Consider the following 23978-nt stretch of genomic DNA (forward strand, 5'->3'; position numbering starts at 1 on the left):
CTGGTTTTACCTTTTAATAAGAAAAGACCAATTCATTGCAAACTGTGAAATAATTAGGCAGTGGATTATGGAGACGATTTGATGATTTTTGAAGACACATTTCCAGTCTACAGTTTGAAGAAATTAGTTTTTACTAAAACAAGTCTGCTAAACATAAACATATGAAGAATTCACACAATCTGACATGCGTAACAGAATGTAACTTCACAGCTACAACTGGTGACACAACAGCTAAGAACGAAACAGGATGTATGAAAATAGGCCACGAAGGAGACTTCAGTCCAAAGTGAGTCTTTCTAATTCAGCAGTGGCTGTTCGTGAAGCAGGCGGTGTGTCGGATTTCTGGCCCTCCGCTACAGATCTAAAGTGCTGATCACAGGAGAAACAAAACGAGCTCATCAATAATACAACCCAGAACTGAAACATTTCAAATCCTGTGCTTTACAAAAAAAAAGTAAATAAATGCCACTAAATACAAATAATGCAAAACAAGTAATCAGCATTTTCAGATTGTGAAAAGCATTTTTTTATTGTATTTAATATGGTAGAGTATCTGAAACTAACCTGTGAGTTTTTGAATTCAGAGTAGAGTGTGAACAGCACGTGAAGTGAGTGAATCCGGTTCTTGTACACAGGGATGTCCAGGATTCCTGACAGGTTACACTAACAGTCATTACAAAAAAAAAAGATCAAAAGCATCAAAGATGTAAATACAAGAAACATGCAACTTACCGCAAATAATGTCGACATACTCTGCCAAATCACAGTCAATATCTGCGGTGGGGAGATTCACCTGATGAACAGATGGAGAAGTGAAGGTGAACATGACTGAATTTGCAGAAAGGTATTTAAACAACATATTTGAGTGGAGCTAACCTTCCCCAAAAGCTCCTCAAACTCAGGCGGCCACTCTTGCATCAGGCTGTCAATATCTGGCATGGGTCTGGAGAAATATACAAGACTCTTGTTACAAAATGACATAGATGTTGTGTTCTGCTCTTTGGATGTTTGTGGTTGGTTCATGTCAGTGCTTTCCTTGTGTAGTGTACGGTAGCTGGAGGCTTGGACCGATGCAGCTCACTAATGCTCTCGATCCAGTTGTCTATGGCTTTGGGGTTCTTTTCTGGGTTTTCAATGCTCTTGACTTTCACTTCCTGTGAAACAGATGTGCATCACTTTCTCATTTCACTTGCTAGGCCAAAATAAACGAAGCACCTTAAGTCATCTAGTGCGAGTGTGTGAACTCACAGCAACATTGTGTTGTTTGCTGTTCTCTGACAGCCACAGGGAAAGCACTGTTGGGTCTGACTGTTTAGTGCACGGCTCATCCAGAACCAGGAGACCCAGATTGTCAGCCTTCCCATCTGGTCGTGGTACCTGTGGGTTGAACAGAATGATTCAGAAACTGAAAACTGGACATTCATGTCCGGTTCAGATTTGAACATTTTCACTCACTTTGAGGAAAGCATCAATGTCCCCCACAGTTGGGATGAAATCAGGGATAAAGGGCTTCAGTTTGTGGTCAAGCTCTATTGTCTGTGGAGTATATCTGAAAGAAACACTCATGCAATTAATACCAGTAAGAATCCATGAGATATCTACAAGTCAAAAGAGTGTATTTTGAGTTTCTTATGTCTCACAGGTTGATTTTTTTTCAATAAAAGTTAACATTAAAACGGTCTTTTTAGCATTTTAAAACTTTATTTTTTTTACTATATAAACAATTATATTAAAATTACCAAAATATTACTTACTGTGCATTTCTAATTTTAGCAAATGTAAAAGTTTGAAAATATTATTTTAATTTAAATTTTCATCGTTTCCACCACCAACTCAATACATATTTTGAGATGTTCATGTACATCTAGAAAAAAATTACAGAATTCTCCTGTGATGTTATGTATATTCACTGTTAGACATTGTTTGCAAACAAATGTAATAAATAAGATTTCTTAATGTCGACAGGGTCAAAAGTGCTCATAATTGAAGAAACACTCATTTGCAGTGAAAGAGTGTTAAAGGTCAGTTTGCCAGATGTTGTTCTGTTTGTGTTTTGTGTGCAGGTGCACATCAAATGCAGTGAAGTTGGTGCTTGCTAACCTTGTGATGTACTGAAACAGCTCTTTGATCTCAGCTGTCACAGGAAGATGTTCATAATCGGCTGGGTCGTATGCACTGTGAGAAATCATCCACACACACACAAACACACACACATCCACATTATTTTCAAAAATAATAAAGTAGCTTTTTGTTTTGAGTAGATATTATAACTACTGTATAATGCTCTTAGTACTATTGATAAAACATATTACTGAAAAGTGTTGCAACTTATACAACTTGTCCACTTCATCACTGTATATCTCCTCTTTGATACAGTTTCATTAAAATCAATCAATCTCTCTCATCTTGGACAGCAGACAGTGTCTCAAATGAGCGGTCCTACCCTTCTGGAGCAGATCCAGGCTCCCCTTCCTCCTCATCAGACTCTGTGTCATCAGAATCATCATCGTCATCATCATCATCCTCATCCTCATCCTCTTCATCATTCTGATTAGTAGCACGAGCACCAGGTGGCGGCTCTTTCTTTCTCTGCTGTCAGATATGAACACAGGTCATTCAAACTTCATTTTATCCTTTCCCCAAGTAAGAGTGAGTGAACTTACTTTAGTGTCCTCTTCTAGTTTATCGCCAGCATAAGTGGCCATGGCGCTCTGCTTCTGCCTGCCTGTCCTCCTGGAAACTGAAATAAAGACATAATGGCATGAAAAACAGTTGATGAATGGTATGTAAACTGTAAAGAGGTGGTAAACAGTCTGACCTATCTGTCTTGGGGATGGTGTATGCACACTGGCTGCCTCCTCTGCATTCACCTCAAAACTCTCGTCGTATGGCTGGTTGGTTTTGAGTTGAATCTGTTTGCAGATATTATTTGCACTTTTTAGTTTTTACTAAAACTGGGGGCCAGTTGCATAAACTGTTTAGACTAGTCTTAAAAAGTTAATAATCATCTACATTTTTTTCCCTCAAGACTGGTCATAACTTTTTTAATTCAGTTATGAAAAGGCAGATTGGTCTTATTTGTATTGGAGTAAGACTGATTACCCCTTGGCAACTTCTAGTTGGTCAAACTAACGTTAGTTCTTAAGACACAGTCTTAACATGGAGGCTAAGTTTATGCAACTGGCCCTGGGTCTCATAACCTAGCGAGATGCCTATCTAGAATGTATTTTTGAGTCATAGTGATACCAAAACGCTGCTGACTCAGAACATGTCTATGATGCCCTAAAATGCTGTCTAGGTAAGTTAGGCAGCATAACGTTACTGAGTTTAGAGACGCAGGTTTAGCTTTTTTGCTTTACGGGACTATTATAACCTACCAAAAACCGTTTAGGAAGCAACTAATAACCAGTATCTTTTAGATAACATTTTTAGACTAAATGTGACACGCAGACATTAAGGAATAACAATGTTTTACTGTAGCTTGGTGTTTGATGGGCGCGCTACATTGATTTACGAGCTACATCGAATAGCGAGCCAGAAAATACACTACATTCGTGTCTTAAAGAAATTCTTACGTATTTAACATGGTACGCAAGATTCAATTATTGACATTAATAATAATAACAAACCTTTTGTCGCTCAGACTTCTCCATGAAAACACGGTGTATTGTTGCCAAGGAAACTTGATCTCGCGAGCTGTTCAGCGGAAGTGCGTGAGACAGATGCTGGCACAAGAACAAGAGGTATTACACGATGGTCACATTATTAACAACTTTAGCTGCCAAAAAAGAGATGCATTACTTTTAGTGCTTTAAAAACATTGCAGGTTTGTGTATAGTTTAAAGTCCTTTATAGTTTGATTTGCAAAACCCCCTTTTTTTTACGTATATGGTATTTTCCTAATAAAATTAATTCTCTTTACGTTCTAAAAATAAAAAGCACATAAGCAACATTATACATTATGCATCAAACATTTCTATTATACGCCCGTTTCCTGTTAATAAAAGTTTCTAAATCCTTTCAAAGTAATCTTGAGAAAATACAATGTTGAAACAAATACAAAATTACTTTTCCAGTCCACAAAAAGTTATATAATATGTTTAGCTTAAATGACGCCTGTCTAATTAATACCTGTCAGGCAGATTATTATTATTATTAAATTTTATTTGACATGGACATCACAATTGCATTGGACGAGCCGTATGCATTTGCTTAAGTGTTTTAGCACACATGCTAATTGAATGGCTGTAGTCCTGAAAAAATAAGTCTTAAATCCTAAAAGTTTACTGCTAAACTCGAATTGTTCACTCACACCATTGAGAAACCATGTGGTTTCCCTCAGTCTGCTGAAATATGGCGGGAGAAAGAGCAGAAAAACTCAAACTAATTGAATGGCTGTAGTCCTGAAAAAATAAGTCTTAAATCCTAAAAGTTTACTGCTAAACTCGAATTGTTCACTCACACCATTGAGAAACCATGTGGTTTCCTTCAGTCTGCTGAAATATGGCGGGAGAAAGAGCAGAAAAACTCAAAAGCATTATGTAACTAGGGAAACATAATTTACTGAATCAATTAACTGTCTCTTTATGCTTGGTCTTTATCTGTGACACTAAACTGAGCTTGAGTGAGTAGTGTAAAGCTGAGATTTGTGATTTGAGTCACAGGGTTAAGCAGAGCTTGAGAAGACTGTCATTGGTTTCACAAACATACAAAAAAAAGCCATCAACAATATGATGTTAAGAATGTTATGGTAGCAAGACATTGTTGCAACATCGGTCCCCTCAGAGAGTCTTCTCATAAACAGGACAAATAATCAGAGAGGAGAAATCGCATCAGCACATCCAAGCTGAGGCATCTGATATTTCGCAATGAAATGAAATTTCTGACTAAAGTGGCTTAATGTTAAGTTTTGCCTTTATTTGTTTGTTTGATGTGGTTCTGTGTTCAATTAAAGTTTTATTAAAGTGTTAAATAATAGTATCTGTGTATTTTTTCTTTGTAACGAAAAAAATGCATAAAAATAAGGATTTTATGAAAACTGCTTACCAACACACAAACCATTCACATTTGCTAAATTGTGCTAAAATAGAAGGTTCTGAGTGATACTAAATAAAGAGCCATTTGGGAGCCGCAAGAGCCAGCTCTTCTAAGGGAGCCGAGCCAAAAGAGCCGAATCTTTGAAAAGAGCCGAACTTCCCATAATTGGGGTTGGAGCTAAACTCTGCAGGACACCAGCCCTCCAGGACCGAGTTTGGGCACCCTTGTGATTGGGGAACCTTTTGAAAGTGTATATTGTTTGAACACATTAAGCCATGGTGGTTTTGTGGTTAAAACAGTTTCAAGATTTAAAAAAGGTGATTTTAACCAAGCTTTTTTGCAGTCATCAGAGACATAGCAGTTCTATGCATCATGGATCAGCTCTTGAGAACAGGATGTGGATGTGGTTCTTAGCATCTTTTCTTGCTGGTTCAGCTGTTTAGCTTTGCAAACTTTTCTAACTCGCCAAATAATTTTGCAAACTAGACTCAAGACACTAGCAAAGGTGTAAATAAATTAAGGTAGATTTGTTCATTGGTTTTCCAACGATTAGTGACTTCAAAATATTTTTGTACACATTTCTGTATTCTTTGGCCTCTGCGATGTAACATACTGTGTAAATATTTCATTTTTATTAATTCATGACAAATTAAGATCTCAACAAACATCTGAGATAATACAAAAAATACAATGTAATTACAAGTCAATGATGTTTTACATTTATTAAAGACACTTTTATAGGCATTTGACATTGATTATTGTTGATTAGTTGCTTTATCTGCACTAATGAATGGTTGCAATACTAATTAAATATTATACATAAATTATTAAGGGATGCAAAAGTAAGTTGTGCAAGTTGTCTTCTATAGTGTGCTTACGGCAGCTGAATTCAAAGCTTGAAAAGGTCACAGTCTTGAAGTGCAAGATCTTAAATGTTATCACCCACTGTGGTTTTGATACTTTCCACTTTATGCTGATCTGATGTTGGAGACTACACAGATGTGAAGACATTCTGCACGAGCTGTCATCTTGCTCTCCGCAATCCGGCCTATAAATAAATCAACACCAAGAAGAGGAGTTGCGTGGTTAATTTGGATTTGTTTAAAGGCCGTTCAAGCTGTTTCTGGAGCAGACCAGAGTCAGACTTCTTCTTTTAACATGAACTCCAGTCCGGCTCTCAAACATTCCTCTTGGTGTTAATGAGCAGATCTCGGTTGAATTCAGCCTCCAGATTCCCAGCTCCACTCTTTCCTCCAGGAGGATCCGTTATCAGAGTGAGTTTGTTAAACACTCCACGGCCAAAATAGTCAGCGATGACTGAGAAGCCGTCATTAGAGCATTTGAGCTACGAGAGAGAGAAATTCTATTTAGTTAACTGGCACCTTTGATCAATTCAGCATGTCCTGCAGGAGGAAAAACGGTACCTGTCTGTGGAAATTATCATGCAGATCTCGTTTCTGATCTTGCACACGCAACATGTCCATCACTTTCCTGTTCTCAGGGGTGCAGGTGGGGCACTCGGCCTCGCTCTCTGCAAAGCTCTCAAGGCAATGCTGATGGAAAGAGTGGCCACACAGGAAGTGCACAGATGGCAGCTCTAGTGGGCTGTTGCACATGCTGCACTTGGTCTTCTGGAAGATCTTTGCACTGAAAGAGCAATGTCATTTGTTTAAATATACAATGACATTCCTATACTATCAATTGTAGCATCCATTTTTTTTAATGACGTTGACTAAAGAATGAATCCTTGATTTGCTCACCAGGTTTTAAGTTCTTGTATTTCAGCACGAAGATGGGCCGTTTCCTCTCTATACTGTCGAATCTTCCTTTCATCTCCCTCAATCTGCTGGGTCTCCCGCTCCATTTTATTTATCAGGTAGTCTTTTATGACTGACAGTGATGCTGTGGAGTTATGAGCCAAAGTCTGCACCACTACAACACAGACATTCATTTAAGGTCAAAAATATGCTGAACAGTATGAACAGCACTACAAATATTATAACTAATATAGTTCACTGGAAGGTGAAGAGCAAAGAGAACCGAAAAAGTATGAACTGTGTTGAAAGGTCATGCAGTCATGTTTAGATGTGTGAAATACACAACAGAGGTGCGACCAACAACTTTTTTGTTGCCTTTTACTCACCCAGAAGTGGAGGCATCAAGTTATTTTCATCAATGTGCTGCAGGACTTCACTTATGTAGGCCTTGCAGTTTTCTTCTTTGCGTGCAAAATAGCCCAGAGCCTGTTCCCACAAACACACCTCACTGTCCCCATAACGTTTACAGGCCTCCACGACTTTCCCGTACTCCTCATTCTGCATGTGGTAATGCATGATCTGCTGGTACCTGCAGAAATAGGCTGTTCTGTCACTTTTGCTTTTGTGCTGTTATTAGTTGTGAAAGCTCAATGTAATGCAAGTTTAGATTAGATGATTAAATTCCGAAAGGAATTCAGTCAGTAATTGTGGTCTGTTGTCACACAAAGCTGTAGAAGTTATGTAGATAACTTTTATAGCACGTTCTGAATAAGTGAGATCACAATGATAAGGAATAGCGCTTACAGTTTGCCCTTTTCATACAGATACAGCACTCCTTCCTTGAAGTTGTGCATCTGGCAGAGTACCAGGGCTTTGTCAAACACAGTGTTGTCGCTCCTCAGCAGGGACAGTGCTGCCTCCTGCAGGACTTTCTTCTTCTGTCAGACAAAAGACAGAAAGAGCGATGTGATTCCTGCAGTTTATGCTTTTACAACAGTAAGCAATTGAAATTTACCCCCAAAAAATGTAAAAATGGTTTTGAGATTATACTTCATAATGCAGCTACAATGTGATAAGCTATGGCCACATGGAATCTGTATAATTTTTTTCCCCGAGATGCATTGATATTAAAACTCTGGACAGTGATAAACTTAAAATAATTTTATGGCCAAAAACTGATTAAAAAAGAAGAAGAAAATGTCTAAACACTAAAATTTTTAAAAAAATTTATTTAAAAAAATAAAAGCTAAAATCAATCTTGTTAAATGCTACCTTATTCTGTGCATTATACAATGTTTTATAATGTACAGTATGAAATATTGATTTTCAGTTTTGGGAATCTGCAGAATTGTCCTAAATAAGGTAAAATACGTTTTATGGAGTACCACGCTTTTACTAATTGCCTAAAATCATAATCAAATTAACAAAAATATCTGATAAATCAAATTGATAAATTGAAAAAGTCAAATTCTTCAGAAATCTGCAAAGCTCTCCATCAGCATTTGCAGGTGTAGATGTTGTCAATGATAACGTAATATAATGTGACAGATATATGTGTGGTATGTTTACAGATTGCACAAAGCATGTTTTTACCCCTGGGTCCTGCTCATGTGCCCAGTCCTGTAGTCTGAGCTCTAGCAGAGTGTCATAAACTCCCTCAGGTGAGAACGGATCCACCTTGATCATGTGTTCCAGGAACGCTCGCAGCTCTCGTGGGTTATTGGCAAAGACTGGGATGAACTCTTCTGGATTGGCCTGTAAAAAGGTAAGAAAATGTTGAGGTACAATCTCAAATCATCTGGCTTAACTCACTATGTTCTTGACAATGTCAGATTATTTGAAGGTGCTAATGCTAATCCAAATGAATTACCTTGTTTTCCGCAGGCCTGTCCAGGCTGTCCCTGTCGGTTGAGTCTTTGCTGGGGTGATAGTCGGTGCAAAGGTGTTTTAAGAGGATGGTGGTGCTTTCAGGCACATGGTGCATTAAAATTTTTCCGTAACGCTTCATATTGCTCTCTGCCTGATCAAATGGCAACCTTCCAATGTAGCGTAAAGCCTCCTGATAATTCTGAAAAGGAGTATTGGCTTAAGTATTGGCTTACATAAACTTGTTAAAAAGCATTACAACAGTTCATATCATATATTGACCTTCAAATCCTCTAGCTGGATCTTTAGATACCATTCATGGTGCATGTGTCTCTCTGCCAGAAACACGGCGTGACTGTGATAACCGGCCTGACGTAACACCTTGATGGCAATTTCAACATCGAAATGCACCTCACTTTCATTGCTCTACATTCAGAGGAAGGATGCAGAGTATAAAAAGCATTGTTAGTGGTCAATACAAATTCAGGCCCAAATCTCTTTTCTACAGACCTTTATGAACTCTTCCAGCTTGGAGCTGTCCTTCAGTTTGGTGTAACAGTTGAGCAGTAGAGTAGTGTGGTCAGCGTTGGCCAGCGATTGCCTGTGGAGGGCCTGTAGGTACGCTGTCAAGTTGTGTATCCTTTGTGCATCCAAAAATTTACGGATTACGTATGAGGGCTCGAGCTTCCCAATGGTGCTGAGAGAGACAGAAGATCAAGAGGTAAACATGACTTGCCTGATTTTCAATGAAATGTGTAACAAAAAATTTGAGCTGCAAATATACCGAATATACTGCTGAATAGCTCCATCATGATCCCCTTTGACGTAGAGATGGTCTCCATACTGTCTGAATATCTCAGACAGACCATCATTGTCCAGATGTTGACTTTTAGCCAAGTTAATGGCCATCACAAACAGGTTCTTCTTAAACAGCATCTAAATAATACGTTTTTGAATGGTGGTATATATTACTTTTTATTTTAGATTAAAAAAAAGTTTCCTTTAATGATAATAACACTGTACTAACCTCTAGCTTGGTCTGCGTGTCTTTTTCTTGCAGCATATACAGTGTTTTGTCCCTCGTAAGGACATAAAAAGAGCCCCATTCTGCCAGAACGTCAATGACATCATCAAACGCCGCACTGTAAGCGATGAACTTGTTGTCAAGGTCATAAATGGTCAGGATGTGCTTTTCTGTAGGGGATGTCTGTCTGCTGCCATAATCAGATCTGCACAAGTTAAATGTCAAAAATGTGAATGCGTATTAAAGGGGTTATATGATGCTGCTAAAAAGAACATTATTTGGTGTATCTGGTGTAATGAAATGTGTTTATGCGGTTTAAGGTTCAAAAAACACATTATTTTCCACATACTGTACATTATTATTTCTCCTCTATGCCCCGCCTTTCTGAAACGCTTCGATTTTTACAAAGCTCATCGGTCTGAAAAGCGAGGTGTGCTCTGATTGGCCAGCTATCCAGTGCGTTGTGATTGGCCGGATACCTCAAGCGTGTGACAGAAATGTTACGCCCCTACCATACTGTGATGATGCCCTGTCCGGCCGGAGCGACGAGACATAAACATTAAAACCCATTATAAATGAGGCATTTGTTGCATCCAGTGGGGACATAATTACGGATGACTTATACTGTCTTTTTACGTGTTGCATTGCATCGCGCCGCGTAAACATAAAACCATGTCTGCATTTGTGATCGGAGAAATGACAAACAACAAGTGCTACTCTACACTGCTCAAAACTCACGTTTGAATCGTCAGTGGCAAATTCTTCATACTTAAAAAAAACGTACTTACAGTCTGTGAGTCAGAACAGCCGGCATTGTAGTCTACTCTACCAGGATCAGGAAACAGTCCTCCATAAAATGTGCTGGACACATCTGAATATTTGGGTTAAACTGTTCTGGAACAGTGTTGTAAATACAACTTAACCACTGATTTCTAGTCGTGTCCTCTTTTGGAAGGCCAAACAAAGTTGTTTCGCTTTCACAACGAAACAGCGTCACACACTGCAGCCTTGAGTAAGCGGAGGCCGGAGGCCTAGAGTGAGCCACGGCCTAGAGTGAGCAGAGGCCGGCTTGAGTGAGCAGAGGCAATAATGAGTCTTACTTGGGTGACTTGTTATTGTGTGTGAGTAGCAGCAGGTATCCTCTGTGCCAGTGAGTTAGAAGTTTGTGCCCATCGAAAGCAAAACAGGGTCCTCTCTCATCGGGTTGGTACAAATACACACAGTCATCTCCAGCCACTATGAACTGTGAGTCCTGCGAGGGGTCTGTGAGCGCCGAGCAGTAAAGGGCACAGCCGTGTGTGTCCAGTTCTATACGAGGGTACTCTTTCACTGATAATGTGTAACACTGTCAACATAAGAATAATGCTGCTTTCAGTTCGGCATGATTTTCATCTGGATTTACACGCTTTTCCAAAGATGAAGAAAATCACATTCCATGTAAATAACATGTACCTGCACTTTTTCTAAAGTGGCGACAAACAGGTGTGTGACTTTGCCAGCCTGCCGGAAAGCCAGGCCTGTGATTGGACAGTTGCCCTCATGGAGGCTGAGAGTTTTACTGTGTCTGTCTCTGGTTATGTCACCCTTCGTCAGCACAACACTGCCATCTGTAAAACCTGAGCATTCAACACAGATATTACTGACAGTGTTATTATAGTATAATTAAAATATTAATATTATCAATTAGATTTATTTTTATATTTTTCCATTTTAATTTGAGTTCATTTTAGTAATTTTGTTGTGCTTTTGACTTTTATTAGTTTTTGTGATTTTAAATATAGTTAAACTGAATGAAATTTTTTTTATTTTATTTTATACTTTTATTTCAGTTAACATGTATTTTATTTTAAGTAAATTGTTTTAATTACCTATAATTTATATTTTAAAAATCCTACCTATAGCCATGAAATTAAGGTTTTCATGTACACTGAGACAAGACACTTCAGTAGGTTTGTTTCCAGGTATGGCAGGGAATATCCGGGTACACAGAGGACTGCCGCTGTCCTTCTTATCAAGGTTCCACACCTTCACCTGATGGGCAAACACATGCACTTTAGAAATCAACTTGCATCTCTAAAGCACACACAGCTCTGCTCTTGCACTGACACGTATCTTCAGCAGACACCTGTCGTGATTCTTACCAGAGGATTGATGCCAGCTTCATCCTGACCCACAGACACCAGGATGTTGTGTTGTTTCAGCTGGTACAGGTGTGTCACGCGCAGCTTATAAGCCTGAAAGCTGGACAGCTGCAGGGAGCGGGTCAAAAACCAGATCTGCCCGTCCATATGTGCATTGCATGAGTTAAAGAAAACGGACACATATGGCATAACTAAAATCATTATATTTAATCATCCAGAAAGGACTGAATGTTGGATTCATGAAAAATATAAAAGAAAATACAATGCCATTATCCATTTTACAAAGCAGGTTTACTGCAACCTATTAAAATACGCTACAATTTGACTTATACAACTATGATTATGAAATATACGTAGTATTATTGTTTATTAGATTCATCATTGCTAACTAGCCTCAAGCATGACTTCAGTTTATTAAGGATATCTCCAAGCACAATGTGTCCTCGACCTGAATCACAAGCCGATATTCCCACCGGTAGTTGGAAATTTTTCCCATTTTCGCTCGGATCTTTCACCGTTTCTTTATCGAAAAACACAAAACGTCTCCACTGTAAGAACGCTGCCATTCTCCAAGCAGTTCTTGTTTAGCAAAACCATGTGACTCACATCACGGTCATGTGACTAGTGTCAAGCTATTCTTGTTTTCTGTATTCGCGGTAATATTTTTAAGGTTGCACACAACAAGCCACGAATTAAATTGATCAAATTAATTTAAACATTAAATGTAGATTAAATAATTGATGCTGTTTTTTAAGCCAAAAATACACACCAAATAGAAAATTATAAGAAAAAATGTACATATTTAATTTAAATGTATGCTTTCAAAAGTTATTATTATGGCCAAAAGACATAATACAACAGAAAATTAACCTGCTAAGTCCGATTCGTGAACGAACTGTTCTTTTGATTCGGATCTTTTCAATGAATCTCTGGAACCGGTTCGCGAATGGGACTGAACGAATCCGTGCGTTTCATGTGTCAGCAGTCCCTTTTCTTTGTCGTCTCTTTGATCGTGATTCGTGATTAGGTTACTTTTATAGCCAAACAGCAGAAATGTTACAAGTATAAACGTACATATGAAGAAAGTTGGTTTAATAAATATAATTTTATTTCATGAAAAACGTAATAAACAGAAATTTGCCGTATAACTTTATTGGGCCGTTTTATCTTTTTTTTCTTTTTTTTTAATTGGGCCGTTTTATAACATGTCATAGATGCAAAGAATGACGTAAAAGAACCACTGAATCGTTTCTTTGAAATGAACTGTTCAAGTGAATATATTCGCAGAGATGAGTCGGGCTCCCGCACAGCCGTTGTGTTCCCCTATTTCACGTGGACCAATCAGGTCCGTGCTTACTTACACGACTGACCACTCTCGCGCACTGGTTGGCACGTGGACCAATCAGCGTTCTCCATTCAAGGGTAAAGAGGCGGGACTTACGAGCATAGCGATTAGCGCTTGCCTCGGCGAGCGGCGAGTTGTGTGGATCCAATGAGATCACGCCGCGTTCCGGGCCCAATGTGTTAGAACAAGCCGGTGAGTGCAAGAGCAAAATCAAGCAAGTGAGGTGGTGTGCTCACAGGGCATTGCTGTTAATGCGATCTCCCAGCCTTCTGTAAGACGTTAGATATTAAGGTTTAACGCAGAAAAGTTGTGGTTCATAATTAGGGCAGGGTAAGCGTTTCTAAATATTGTTGTTCAGGTGTCAAGAGGGATTTACCAGTCAACAAGAGCCAATATAATACTTGATCTGACTGAAGGTAAGTGCCATGCCATCACTTTCTTTGTTGGAGATGTTTGGGCTTATCTGAGTGGTTGCATATGTTCACAAATCAGTCTAGTGCAGTAGTACATCTACCAGACCATCAGTTGCATTTTCTTATATGTAAAAAGAAAGCGTTCTGTTTACAATGTTCACTTTATCAAGCAGTGAAATGACACTTTGACATGGCCATGATGCTCTTCCCATCAGGATCAGGCAGCCTCATTCAAGCTTATGTCACACAGGCTGTGCAACTAGAAGTTTCCACTTTGCATTTTTGAATCCGCATTACAAATAGAAGACATGTGACTGTAAAAATGAAGCCAAATGAGATTTGTGAACATATATTAACTATAGTCTCCTTGTATTCTTTTTACACCTTAGCTCTGATGTCTGAATTCTGCAGGAAAGCGCTGCAAAAGTGCTTCCTGGAGGCCCCTCAAAATATTTTTTGATGGGACCCTTATATGACACACATTTCAGGTTTTGGGGGTTTCTGCTACAGAACTGAACGGTTAAATCAGCTGTGTTTTATTAAGACAACATCCAAAAGGTACTTTTGGGGGGCCTCCGGGAACTAGGTTTGTGATCCACATGTTCTCAAGCTTTGTCTCAGACTTGTGGATGGGATCAAATCAGCATGTACCTGTCTACACCTGCCACTGACTGAGTGTGTCCACCTACACATCCATATTTGGCATTCGGGCAGTTTTTCATATCACAGTTGTGATGTAGGATTGTCAGTTTTAGTAATGGTGTTTGAGATGATGATTTGAGGGAACTTTTGATATGCTTCCTGTTTTTGTGCAGAGCTTTTACTTTTAGCCTACATGCTGTTGATCCAGTCTTTGTTTCTTTCCTGCAGGTCACAATGAGGGAAAGGCTGTCTTTATGGGCTGTTTTTTGCCTATTAGTAGCATTCCTGCCTTCTCAAACAGGTAAGCACCACATAAATTGTGATTATAGTCTTAAATTACTTCTAAGTTTCCTTTGGTGATGTCCTTCAGGATGAATTTAAATCTATCAAGATATGTAAATGTGCGTTATATATTTACATTGTGGTTTTCTTATCTAGAGTGAATAATTTCAGCTCTCACTGACATTTTTGTGTGTGTTGCAGAATCAGTTGCTGTGATGTCTGTGGACTTGGGCAGTGAATGGATGAAAATCGCTATAGTGAAACCTGGTGTGCCAATGGAGATTGCATTAAACAAGTAGGTTTTAGAACAGAGTGCATATAAAATCCACAGATGTCAAGTCATTTAGACTTATAATATAGAATAATTCATTTCGGACAACATTTTACTCTGTTGTGACATTTAGCTTCTTTTTTTGTGTAGGGAGTCCCGGCGGAAAACTCCAGTCGCAGTGTGCTTAAAGGAAAACGAGAGGCTTTTTGGAGACAGCGCTTTAGGAGTGGTAAGTCATTGTACCATAATACCTTCTTTAAAAGTCAACATAAAATGGCATTTGCAACAGATTTGGGGTTAAGATGTTGTTGTTTGTTTGTCTAAGAAGTCTCATGCTCAAGTCTAATAAAAAATATGCTAAAATGGTAATATTGTTTACAATTTAATGATTTAAAATATCTTTAGTTTGACATGATCCTTCAGAAATCATTCCAATTATGCTTATTTGGTGTGCACAAAATATTTCTCATTTTATGAATGTTGAAAATATTGATATTTCATGGAAACATTGATACATTTTTACGATTTATTTGATAAACAGAAAGTTCAAAAGAACAACATTTATTTGAAATCGATATCTGTAGCTATATAAATGTCTTTAATGTCACTTTAGATCAATTTAATGCATCTTTGCTAAATAGAAGTATTAGTTAAATACCCTAAACTTTTAGACAATAGTGTAAATCATTCAAAATAAGACCAGGTATGTGGATTAAGAAAGTAAATGGACTTCATGTACTGTAAAATGAAAAGCACCCCTTCACATTTTCTTTGTCTTTAACACCTTGTCGCAGCATATTTGACAAGCTTTGACTCTAGCATTCTTTAATCATGACAGGCTGTGAAGAACCCCAAGGTGGTTTACAGATTCCTCCAGAGCATTTTGGGAAAGACGGCAGACAATCCACAGGTGGCACAGTATCAGAAACACTTCCCTGAACACCAGATGCAGAGAGATGAGAAAAGAGGAACAGTGTTTTTCAAATTCTCAGAGTAAGTAATGGAGCACTTGCAGATGCATTAGCTGGAACCGATGTGTTTTATATTAACATGAAAAATGAATCTTTTATATCATCCAGAGAGTTGCAGTATACTCCAGAGGAACTTTTGGGCATGATATTGAACTACTCTCGTGGTCTGGCTCAAGACTTTGCAGGTTTGATTATAAGGAGTGTTTTGAATAGCTGTCATGGTCTTTGCAGAGCGGGATATTTGAACGCACCAATAATTTAGTTTGTTTTTCTTCTAACAGAGCAACTCATAAAAGATGCTGTGATCACAGTGCCAGCCTATTTTAATCAGGCAGAACGCAGGGCAGTCTTGCAGGCTGCCCATATAGCAGGTCTAAAGGTCCTTCAGCTTATCAATGATAATACTGCTGTGGCTTTGAACTATGGAGTCTTTAGGAGGAAGGACATCAACTCTACCGCACAGGTACTTCTGAAAGGTTTGAAGTGAATTTTATTTATTTATTAGGTCAACAGTGTATCAGCCAATGGTGCTGTTTGTGAGTGAGATTTATCTTTTTGACCAACCAATGGCTTTTTGTGATGTAGAAATGCATTTTTAAATGGGAATGACTGATTTTTTTGATACTTACTTTTTTTGTAGAACATCATGTTTTATGATATGGGATCTGGCAGCACAACAGCCACGATTGTCACGTATCAGACGGTGAAGACCAAGGAATCTGGCACTCAGCCGCAGCTTCAGATACGTGGAGTTGGGTTAGTCGTGGTTGTCATGTTTTCGCCAAATTTGTTGGCCACGTGGCCAATGTATATGTATACAATATCGCTGTTTTTCTTTTAATATTTAGGTTTGATAGAACACTTGGTGGATTCGAGATGGAGCTGAGGCTCAGAGATCATCTTGCCAAGCTCTTTAACGAACAGAAGAAATCCAAGAAAGACGTGAGGGAGAATCTGCGCGCCATGGCCAAACTCCTTAAAGAGGCTCAGAGACTCAAGACTGTGCTGAGTGCTAATGCTGAACATATGGCACAGGTATCTCAAACTGAAATGACAATTTATTTCAATAGTGTACAATACAGTTTGCTAAAATTAAGTCTGCATAAAATCAAAATTCAGCTTTTTTCAACATTCATATTATTGTTGCTCTTATTGTGAGTCATTCAACCATGCATGTTTAAAAAAAAAAATTAACCTCCTACTTTTAAATGATGATATCAGTTATTCTTGCCATGAAAATAGCCATAGAAGCTGGAATGGCGTTAAACGCAAACAAACATAAATGATAATATCATAACTTAATTAACTTAATAAACAGACTTCTCTGGTGACTTAAAGCCCACCACTTTCGTACATTCAACTGCAAATTCACATTTAGAAGTTTTTGAGTGCAATGCCCAAAATTAATTTAACAACCAATGGACAGAACAAAGTTCCCAACCTACTTTTAAATTTTTTTCTTCTTTCTTTCTTTTTTGATCATTCATTTTCACTGTATGTCACAATTCAAAAGAAAATCTCTGTTGCTGCTTTCCCTTCATTGTGCCTTTTAAATGTGTGAAATGATCAGTAGACCTTTCTAGGTCACTATTCAAATGTAAGCAAATTTATGAACTTATCAGATGTTCTGGCTTCCACTGAAGCATATGATGCTTTGTATCATTCTCAAATCATGCACTACGTGCAGCTTGAGTGTTGCTATTAAAATGGAAAAAGGGGGAGAAAACCAAATAAGACACTTTAATGATAACAAGATTTAAGTAAGATATTTTAAATTTTATATTCATTTTTGATTTTGACTCCCACTCAAATTGTTTTGATGATAACTAAAAAAATCTTGAATTAGAAAATGCAAAGGAACATGTTAACTTAGGACCACACTGTATCTGCTTGGAGTAATATTCATTACACAATATTTTCCCACATTGGATGGCCTTGATTAAATGGGTGTTATCAAATGATGTCTATTTCCTTGACCGGGTGAGATTTGTTAGCCCTTCATTATATGTAAACAAAAATAACAGCAGTATGAATCACTGTTACATTAAAATTGTAGAAGTATTCTGTGTTGTTTTGAGGAGGCATCTAATTTGATTTGTCTACTTCAACCAAGTCTGGGTGGTTTAGTGACCTCTTGATGTTCTCTCTCTTCAGATTGAGGGTCTGATGGATGACATAGACTTCAAGGCAAAAGTGACTCGCTCGGAGTTTGAGGCCCTCTGCGAGGATCTGTTTGACAGAGTACCAGGACCTGTAACAGAAGCTTTAGCTGCTGCTGAAATGAGCATGGTGAGGAGCTAAATATCATGCCATTCGCTTTATACAGGTTTATACAACAATAATCTGAAATACCTTTGTCAAACAGGATGAGATTGACCAGGTTATTTTGGTTGGAGGATCCACCAGGGTGCCCAGAGTGCAGGATGTGCTTCTTAAAGCTGTGGGAAAGTATGTGTTTTTTTGCATTATTTAATTTTTTATTGTTTTTAATTTCCTAGTTTACCCTAGTAGTAGATACTTTTGATTGGCTGTCAATGGAAAAAAAATGCTTCTAGGAGCTGAGTGGTGTAGTTACATCTTCAACCAGCAGGGGCAGACTGGGATAAGCTAACCAGCCAAACTTGACCCCTTGTTATGGACTAGTAGTTTAGGTTTGGTTCTTTCTTTGAACAAAATCAGAAGCTTTAAAAAAAAAAAAACCCTAACGCAGTTCCAACATCTAATACAATTAGCTTTTATTAACAACTGAATGGATGTTCTGAAATTGGTGCAGTTTCAGAAAATTCAGTTTGGTTTCACTTGTTCTTTTGTCTCCAGAGAGGAACTGAGCAAGAACATCAATGCAGATGAAGCTGCAGCAATGGGTGCCGTCTATCAGGCCGCTGCGCTCAGCAAAGCCTTTAAAGTCAAACCTTTCTTGGTCAGGGATGCAGCTGTGTTTCCCATACAGGTGAGATAACACAACACAGAGATTTTGTTTTTACTTAGCCCTAACCAAGATCACTGAGATGTTTAATATAACAGACAATTAATCTGCATGTTTAATGGTCATACGTCAGTTCTCCAATGTTTTCTGTCTCCCTCCTTAGGTTGAGTTCAGTCGTGAGACCGAGGAAGAGGATGGCGTGAAGACCATGAAACACAACAAGCGCATCCTGTTTCAGAGAATGGCCCCGTATCCCCAGAGAAAAGTTATCACCTTTAATCGTTACATGGATGACTTTGTCTTCTACATCAATTATGGAGACCTCGGCTTCCTCGGTGAACAGGACCTGAAGTAAGTGACAAAGTTTTATTCACTCTGCTAATGTTCTGTTTTATTTGTTTGCACTTTGTCAGAAATGGACTAAAGTTAATGTCAAACCAATCTTTTTTTCTTTCTCAGAGTGTTTGGATCTCAGAATCTGACGACGGTGAAACTGTCTGGAGTGGGCAGCAGCTTCAAGAAACATTCAGATGCTGAATCCAAGGGCATCAAGGCTCATTTCAATATGGATGAAAGCGGGGTGCTAATTCTGGACCGGGTTAGTACTGGATTTTAGTTCATAGTGAATCGTCAGATTAGTACAACTGTGAAGTTTTACTATTCCGGTAAGTGCTTAATAAGCCAGAAGAACTGAATTCTTGACTTTTTAGGTGGAGTCAGTATTTGAGACCATTGTGGAGGAGAAAGAGGAGGAGTCCACGCTTACCAGTAAGTTTTGGAAATGCCTAAAAATGTTATATGTATATAAAAAAAATAAAAAATAGTGTGTGTGTCTGCTTCACTCGTTAATTTTTTATTTTTTTTTAACCCAGAGCTTGGAAACACCATTTCCAGCTTGTTTGGGGGTGGCAGCTCAGAGCCAACTGCAAATGTGACTGAACCGGTTACGGTAAATCTTCTTAATGATTCTTAACGACTCTGACAGACATTTAAATGTCATTTTATCAAATTAATCTTGACATTTTGTTTTTCTATAATGGTTCAGGATGAAGAAGAAGTGACTCCAGAGGCTGAGAAAGATCAGGAACGGTCAGAGAAACGGGAAAAGTCTGCCCAGGAGAAACCCGAGACGGAGGAGGGAAAAGAGGGTGAGCCTCAGGCGGAGGAGCAGAAAGACAACAAAGAAGATAAAGCGGAAACTCAGGTGAGATTATTCACAGTTCATCACATTTCTGGAGAGGTGCAGAGTGATTATGGAACCTCTAGGCTTTCATGAGACTCAAGTTCACTAGTTCCGCCCTGTTATTCTCAGGAGAGATTTGTGACTTCCCCTCATGTTTTATTATACAACATGCAGTGCCAAACACCAACTGAAGCACCTGACTAGAGTTTCTTGTAGATTCTTTTCTCTAGTTGACCCAATACAGATGTAAATTTTTTTTATTAATTTTTTTAGCTGATAATTATTTTAATGTAAGACCTAATATAATCAATATAATACAAATCATACTTTATTAGAAATAGTTATTTTTTTACTGGCCATTGAAACAGAATATTGCATTATTTATTATTATTATAACAATGATTTTAATTTGGAAATATATTTTAATGCCAGTTAGAGTTAGTGTTGTTGTTTTTTACCTTATCAGGGAATTTTAAAAGTGTATAAGTCATGACAATTTCTATAAAAAAAAAAAAAAGATATATATATAATATAATATTATTTTGCCAAAATGGGTGCACAACCAATGATTTTTAAACTTTAAAAAAAAAAAAAATTTTTTTATGATTTTCAAAAAATCTTTATACAGTCAATCACGGACTCTCAGTAGTCAAAGTGTGGGAACCTTCTAGTGACAAACTGCGTTATATTGAAGTCTCTGCCCCTATGTAAAGTTGGACCTGTCACAAAAACGTGACCATTTGAATTAGTCGCATCACTTACGTCAGCAAGGGTCAGACTATAATTCTTAAATTTCAATTTAAGCCATGTATTATATTGCAGTTTCATATGAAGTTACCAGCCACTGGCGAGTTACTCCATTTGATTTTAGTTTTGGAATCTGTTTAGAAGTGAACTCTCACCTCCGTCACACAGGGAGAGACAGACGCCGAGAAAGCCGAAAAGCCTGAAGAGAAATCAGATGGTGAGAAAGCAGAGGAGAAAGAGGAGGACAAGAAACCCAAACCACAAAAAAAGAGCAAAATATCAGAAGACATCACAGTGGAGCTTGAGGTGAATGATGTTCTCGATCCCAGCACAGAGGACATAGAGGTGTCCAAAAAGAAGTAAGTGTTTCTTTCTTCTCAGAATTAATTAACGTGGAGAATGAATTAACTGAGAGCGAGAAATGGGACAGATACTCTGTAGTAACTGAAGAATCTCTAAAAAAATTCCCATGTGTTCCTCCCTCATATCAGGCTGCAGGACCTCACTGACCGCGATCTGGAGAAGCAGGAGAGAGAAAAGACCCTGAACAGCCTGGAGGCTTTTATCTTTGAGACGCAGGTATAATGAAGCTCTCTGCAGCCCTTCCCAGTGTTTGAGCAGTGACTCATAGATCCAGTGGCGTGGTGATGACGGAACTGTCTTTGTCCAGGCCTAAAAAGCTTCATTTGCAGAGCATTAGGTGAAATCTATAGTGGGTTTAAGGCTGTATTATGATGGAGGATTTTGGACGACAGTTATTACAGCTATTATCACCTCAAAATAGATTTTTTTTTCTTCCCTTTTTAGGTCGACTCTTCTTTTGAATTGACAACAAATCTAGTTAATTTTTCCTTTCTCGGTCTAGGATAAGCTGTATCAGGATGAGTATCTGGCTGTCGTGACTGAGGAGGAGAAGGAGCAGATCACAGGCAAGCTGAGCGAGGCTTCTAACTGGATGGATGAGGAGGGGTACGCCGCTGGCACTAAGGAGCTGAAGGAAAAGCTGTCGGAACTGAAAAAGCTTTGTAAAGCCATGTTCTTCAGAGTGGAGGAGAGGAAGAAATGGCCCGACAGTCTGGCAGCTCTCGACAGCATGCTTAACCACTCCACCATCTTCCTCAAGTGAGTGAGAGCTGCATCAATTACTTCAATCCATCCATTTTCTTTCGTTCTTTCTTTCCTTTTTTTTTTTTAATTGATGTACAAATATGTATTTAAAAATTGTTTGAATTTCATTTATATATTAATGAAATGAATTGTATTAATACATTTATAAAAAAATTTATATACGTAAATATTTTATGCATTTATTTATTCATTTAACTGTACGTGTTTTTTTAAAATATGCAAATGTATTTATTTTATTACATGTATTATGTATTTAATAAATTTATTTTTAAATAAGTTTAAAAATAGATTTAAAATTTTTAAATTAAATTGATCAAAATGAATACATTAATTTTATTGTCTTTATTTAAATTTAACATTAATAATAGAAGGAATTAAAAAAAAATTTATAAAAGTATTTTTGAAACTATTTTTATTTTATTTTTTTGTCTTGGTAATCTTGAGGGCAATGCAGTTTTGAGTTCAGTCCGCGACGAGTCCAAATAAATGTAAACTACTTTGTAACTTACATGGGATGTTGTTCACAGGAGTGTTAGACTGATTCCTGAGAGTGACCAGATCTTCACAGAGGTTGAACTGAAGACTCTAGAGAGGGTCATCAATGAGACAATGGTATGTAATAATCCCCCCCCCCCCCCACCACATTCCTGTTTCTTTTATCCTTCCTCATGAATTCCACACAAACATGTGAGATTCACTCTGCATGTTTTGCTTAGTTTTTTTTTTTGTTGCAGACTTGGAAGAATGAGACCGTTGCAGAACAGGACAAATTGTCCCCAACAGAGAAACCTGTTCTGCTCTCTAAGGACATTGAAGCTAAGCGTTCCCTCTTGGACAGGGAGGTGAACTACCTGCTGAACAAAGCAAAGTTTGTCAAACCAAAGCCTAAAGATAAGGCTAAAGACAAGAACACCACCTCCACAGAGAACAGCAAAGCTAACAGCACAGAAGATGCAGAGAAGGTTATTCCTCCCAAGAGTGATGATGGTGAGACTGATTATTTTATTTTTGCAAATCCACTAATATAGATTTTGCAACTCTTCATTTAGTTACTTTTCCTGTTAATATGGAGTGAATTCGGTATATGAATTGTGCTTTTTAGCTGAAGAGGTGAAGCCGGCAGAGGAGCCGCCAACTGCTGAAAAAAAAGACGAAGAACCCATACTTGAACTAAATCCAGCAGAAAATACAGATACAGGTCATTCACAATCCACTAATCAATCTAACATCAAAATCATTTTAACATGAGCTCTTTGACATAAAATATAAGAATCTATAGATTTAATTGCTTAATATAAATGCATGTAATGTTTCTTTTTTGCAGAATCAACAGACAGCAGCAAATCAGAAAACCATAAAGGAGATGAATTATAACATCTGGAATTCTTAAAGGTTTATTTGTTATATTTATTGACTCCGTTAAGTGGTTAAAAAAATTATAATAATTTCCGGCCCCCTCAGCAAATTGGAACAGCTTGACAATGATGGTGTTTATTTCAGTTGTTCTAGTTCAGTGACCCTGAGCCAAAAGAAAATACCAATCCCAACTCCAAGCTGTGTGCGCCGTCCACAGTTGTTTAATGATCTTCTCCCTCTCAGAAACATGACCCCTGTTTGTTTGAGTCACAAGGAAATCAAAAATGGCATGCTTGACCAAAGTAAACACGCTGTCCTTTGTGTAAATACAGATTATCTTGAAATGGTCGTATATGTCATGTCCTCTGACTCCAAGACACCTTTGCGTCCAGAAATGTGTATTGAGGAAATGTGAAGTTCCTGCTGAATTGTTGCTTAGCAGTTTGTCACATCTTATTGGTTCAACTTTTTCCATGATTCCCAAAGCAGCCGTTTGTACCTGTGAGCATCATCTATGCCAAACATCTCATGTATTTATGGACTTCAGTATGATTAGTATGCTGCCTGGCATCAAAGGAATTTCACTCAACTGAAAAGTGGATTATGGATATTTTTTTTTTGTTTGTGTTCACATCTTCACTGGTTTTGCCTTTTGCATGTTTTCATGTGCAAGTCTGTGTGGAGAGAAAAATGTGGAAAAGGGAGAAGATTGTTTCTAAACTGTTAATAAAGTCTCTTTTAAAAAAAAAAAAAAACCAATTACTGCTAAACTAACCTTATAACGCTGGTTAGCAGTGTTTTTTTTCTGTATTTAATATAATTTTTGGATTTAATTATAAAAATGTAACAATATAAAATAAGTGAAAGAAAAGCCACACAGGTCATTTCT

At 37.9% G+C, this 23978-nt stretch overlaps 3 protein-coding genes and 1 long non-coding RNA gene across 8 annotated transcripts; 1 reads left to right on the top strand and 3 right to left on the bottom strand.

The window, feature by feature from the left end:
• Positions 1-5: 5 nt before the first annotated feature.
• Positions 6-3720, bottom strand: ift46 (intraflagellar transport 46 homolog (Chlamydomonas)). 3 transcript variants are annotated; one of them, XM_016276602.1, is made up of 12 exons: positions 3630-3720; positions 2819-2912; positions 2664-2740; positions 2444-2589; positions 2101-2175; positions 1456-1549; positions 1249-1377; positions 1036-1154; positions 877-943; positions 733-793; positions 565-650; positions 6-369 (listed from the first exon to the last, which is right to left on the bottom strand). In XM_016276602.1, the coding sequence occupies exons 1-12, from the start codon at positions 3651-3653 to the stop codon at positions 277-279; spliced, it is 1065 nt and encodes a 354-aa protein (XP_016132088.1). In that variant the 5' UTR covers positions 3654-3720; the 3' UTR covers positions 6-276. The 3 variants fall into 3 exon arrangements, with proteins under 3 accessions (XP_016132088.1, XP_016132079.1, XP_016132096.1); XM_016276593.1 differs by having other exon boundaries at positions 2444-2592; XM_016276610.1 differs by lacking the exon at positions 2819-2912 and having other exon boundaries at positions 2444-2592; positions 3630-3699.
• A 1802-nt stretch (positions 3721-5522) lies between these two features.
• On the bottom strand, positions 5523-23859 carry LOC107588553 (uncharacterized). Its single transcript, XR_001609597.1, has 3 exons — positions 23470-23859; positions 16830-16835; positions 5523-5533 (listed from the first exon to the last, which is right to left on the bottom strand). It is a non-coding gene; the product is annotated as an uncharacterized lncRNA (long non-coding RNA).
• Positions 5661-12431, bottom strand: vps11 (VPS11 core subunit of CORVET and HOPS complexes). 2 transcript variants are annotated; one of them, XM_016276661.1, is made up of 16 exons: positions 12250-12431; positions 11826-11974; positions 11580-11715; positions 11137-11300; positions 10786-11029; positions 9688-9893; positions 9445-9596; positions 9171-9357; positions 8943-9086; positions 8665-8862; positions 8388-8549; positions 7599-7732; positions 7181-7383; positions 6798-6969; positions 6462-6684; positions 5661-6382 (listed from the first exon to the last, which is right to left on the bottom strand). In XM_016276661.1, exons 1-16 carry the CDS (start codon positions 12389-12391, stop codon positions 6215-6217), a joined length of 2784 nt encoding a protein of 927 aa, XP_016132147.1. In that variant the 5' UTR covers positions 12392-12431; the 3' UTR covers positions 5661-6214. The 2 variants fall into 2 exon arrangements, with proteins under 2 accessions (XP_016132147.1, XP_016132156.1); XM_016276670.1 differs by having other exon boundaries at positions 9688-9889; positions 10785-11029.
• Positions 13302-23162, top strand: LOC107588517 (hypoxia up-regulated protein 1). Of its 2 annotated transcripts, XM_016276644.1 has the most exons (25): positions 13302-13362; positions 13529-13586; positions 14454-14526; positions 14709-14802; positions 14929-15007; positions 15617-15771; positions 15858-15934; positions 16031-16212; positions 16390-16505; positions 16598-16784; positions 17904-18038; positions 18115-18197; positions 18567-18699; positions 18839-19026; positions 19135-19273; positions 19386-19443; positions 19548-19624; positions 19721-19879; positions 20774-20964; positions 21097-21184; positions 21471-21727; positions 22261-22345; positions 22468-22720; positions 22836-22931; positions 23058-23162. In XM_016276644.1, exons 3-25 carry the CDS (start codon positions 14460-14462, stop codon positions 23105-23107), a joined length of 2949 nt encoding a protein of 982 aa, XP_016132130.1. In that variant the 5' UTR covers positions 13302-13362; positions 13529-13586; positions 14454-14459; the 3' UTR covers positions 23108-23162. The 2 variants fall into 2 exon arrangements, with proteins under 2 accessions (XP_016132130.1, XP_016132134.1); XM_016276648.1 differs by lacking the exon at positions 13529-13586 and having other exon boundaries at positions 13310-13362.
• Positions 23860-23978: the final 119 nt, after the last annotated feature.

Source organism: Sinocyclocheilus grahami, unplaced genomic scaffold (assembly GCF_001515645.1).
Source record: "Sinocyclocheilus grahami isolate Dianchi unplaced genomic scaffold, SAMN03320097.WGS_v1.1 scaffold7.1, whole genome shotgun sequence".
NCBI classification, from domain to species: domain Eukaryota; kingdom Metazoa; phylum Chordata; class Actinopteri; order Cypriniformes; family Cyprinidae; genus Sinocyclocheilus; species Sinocyclocheilus grahami.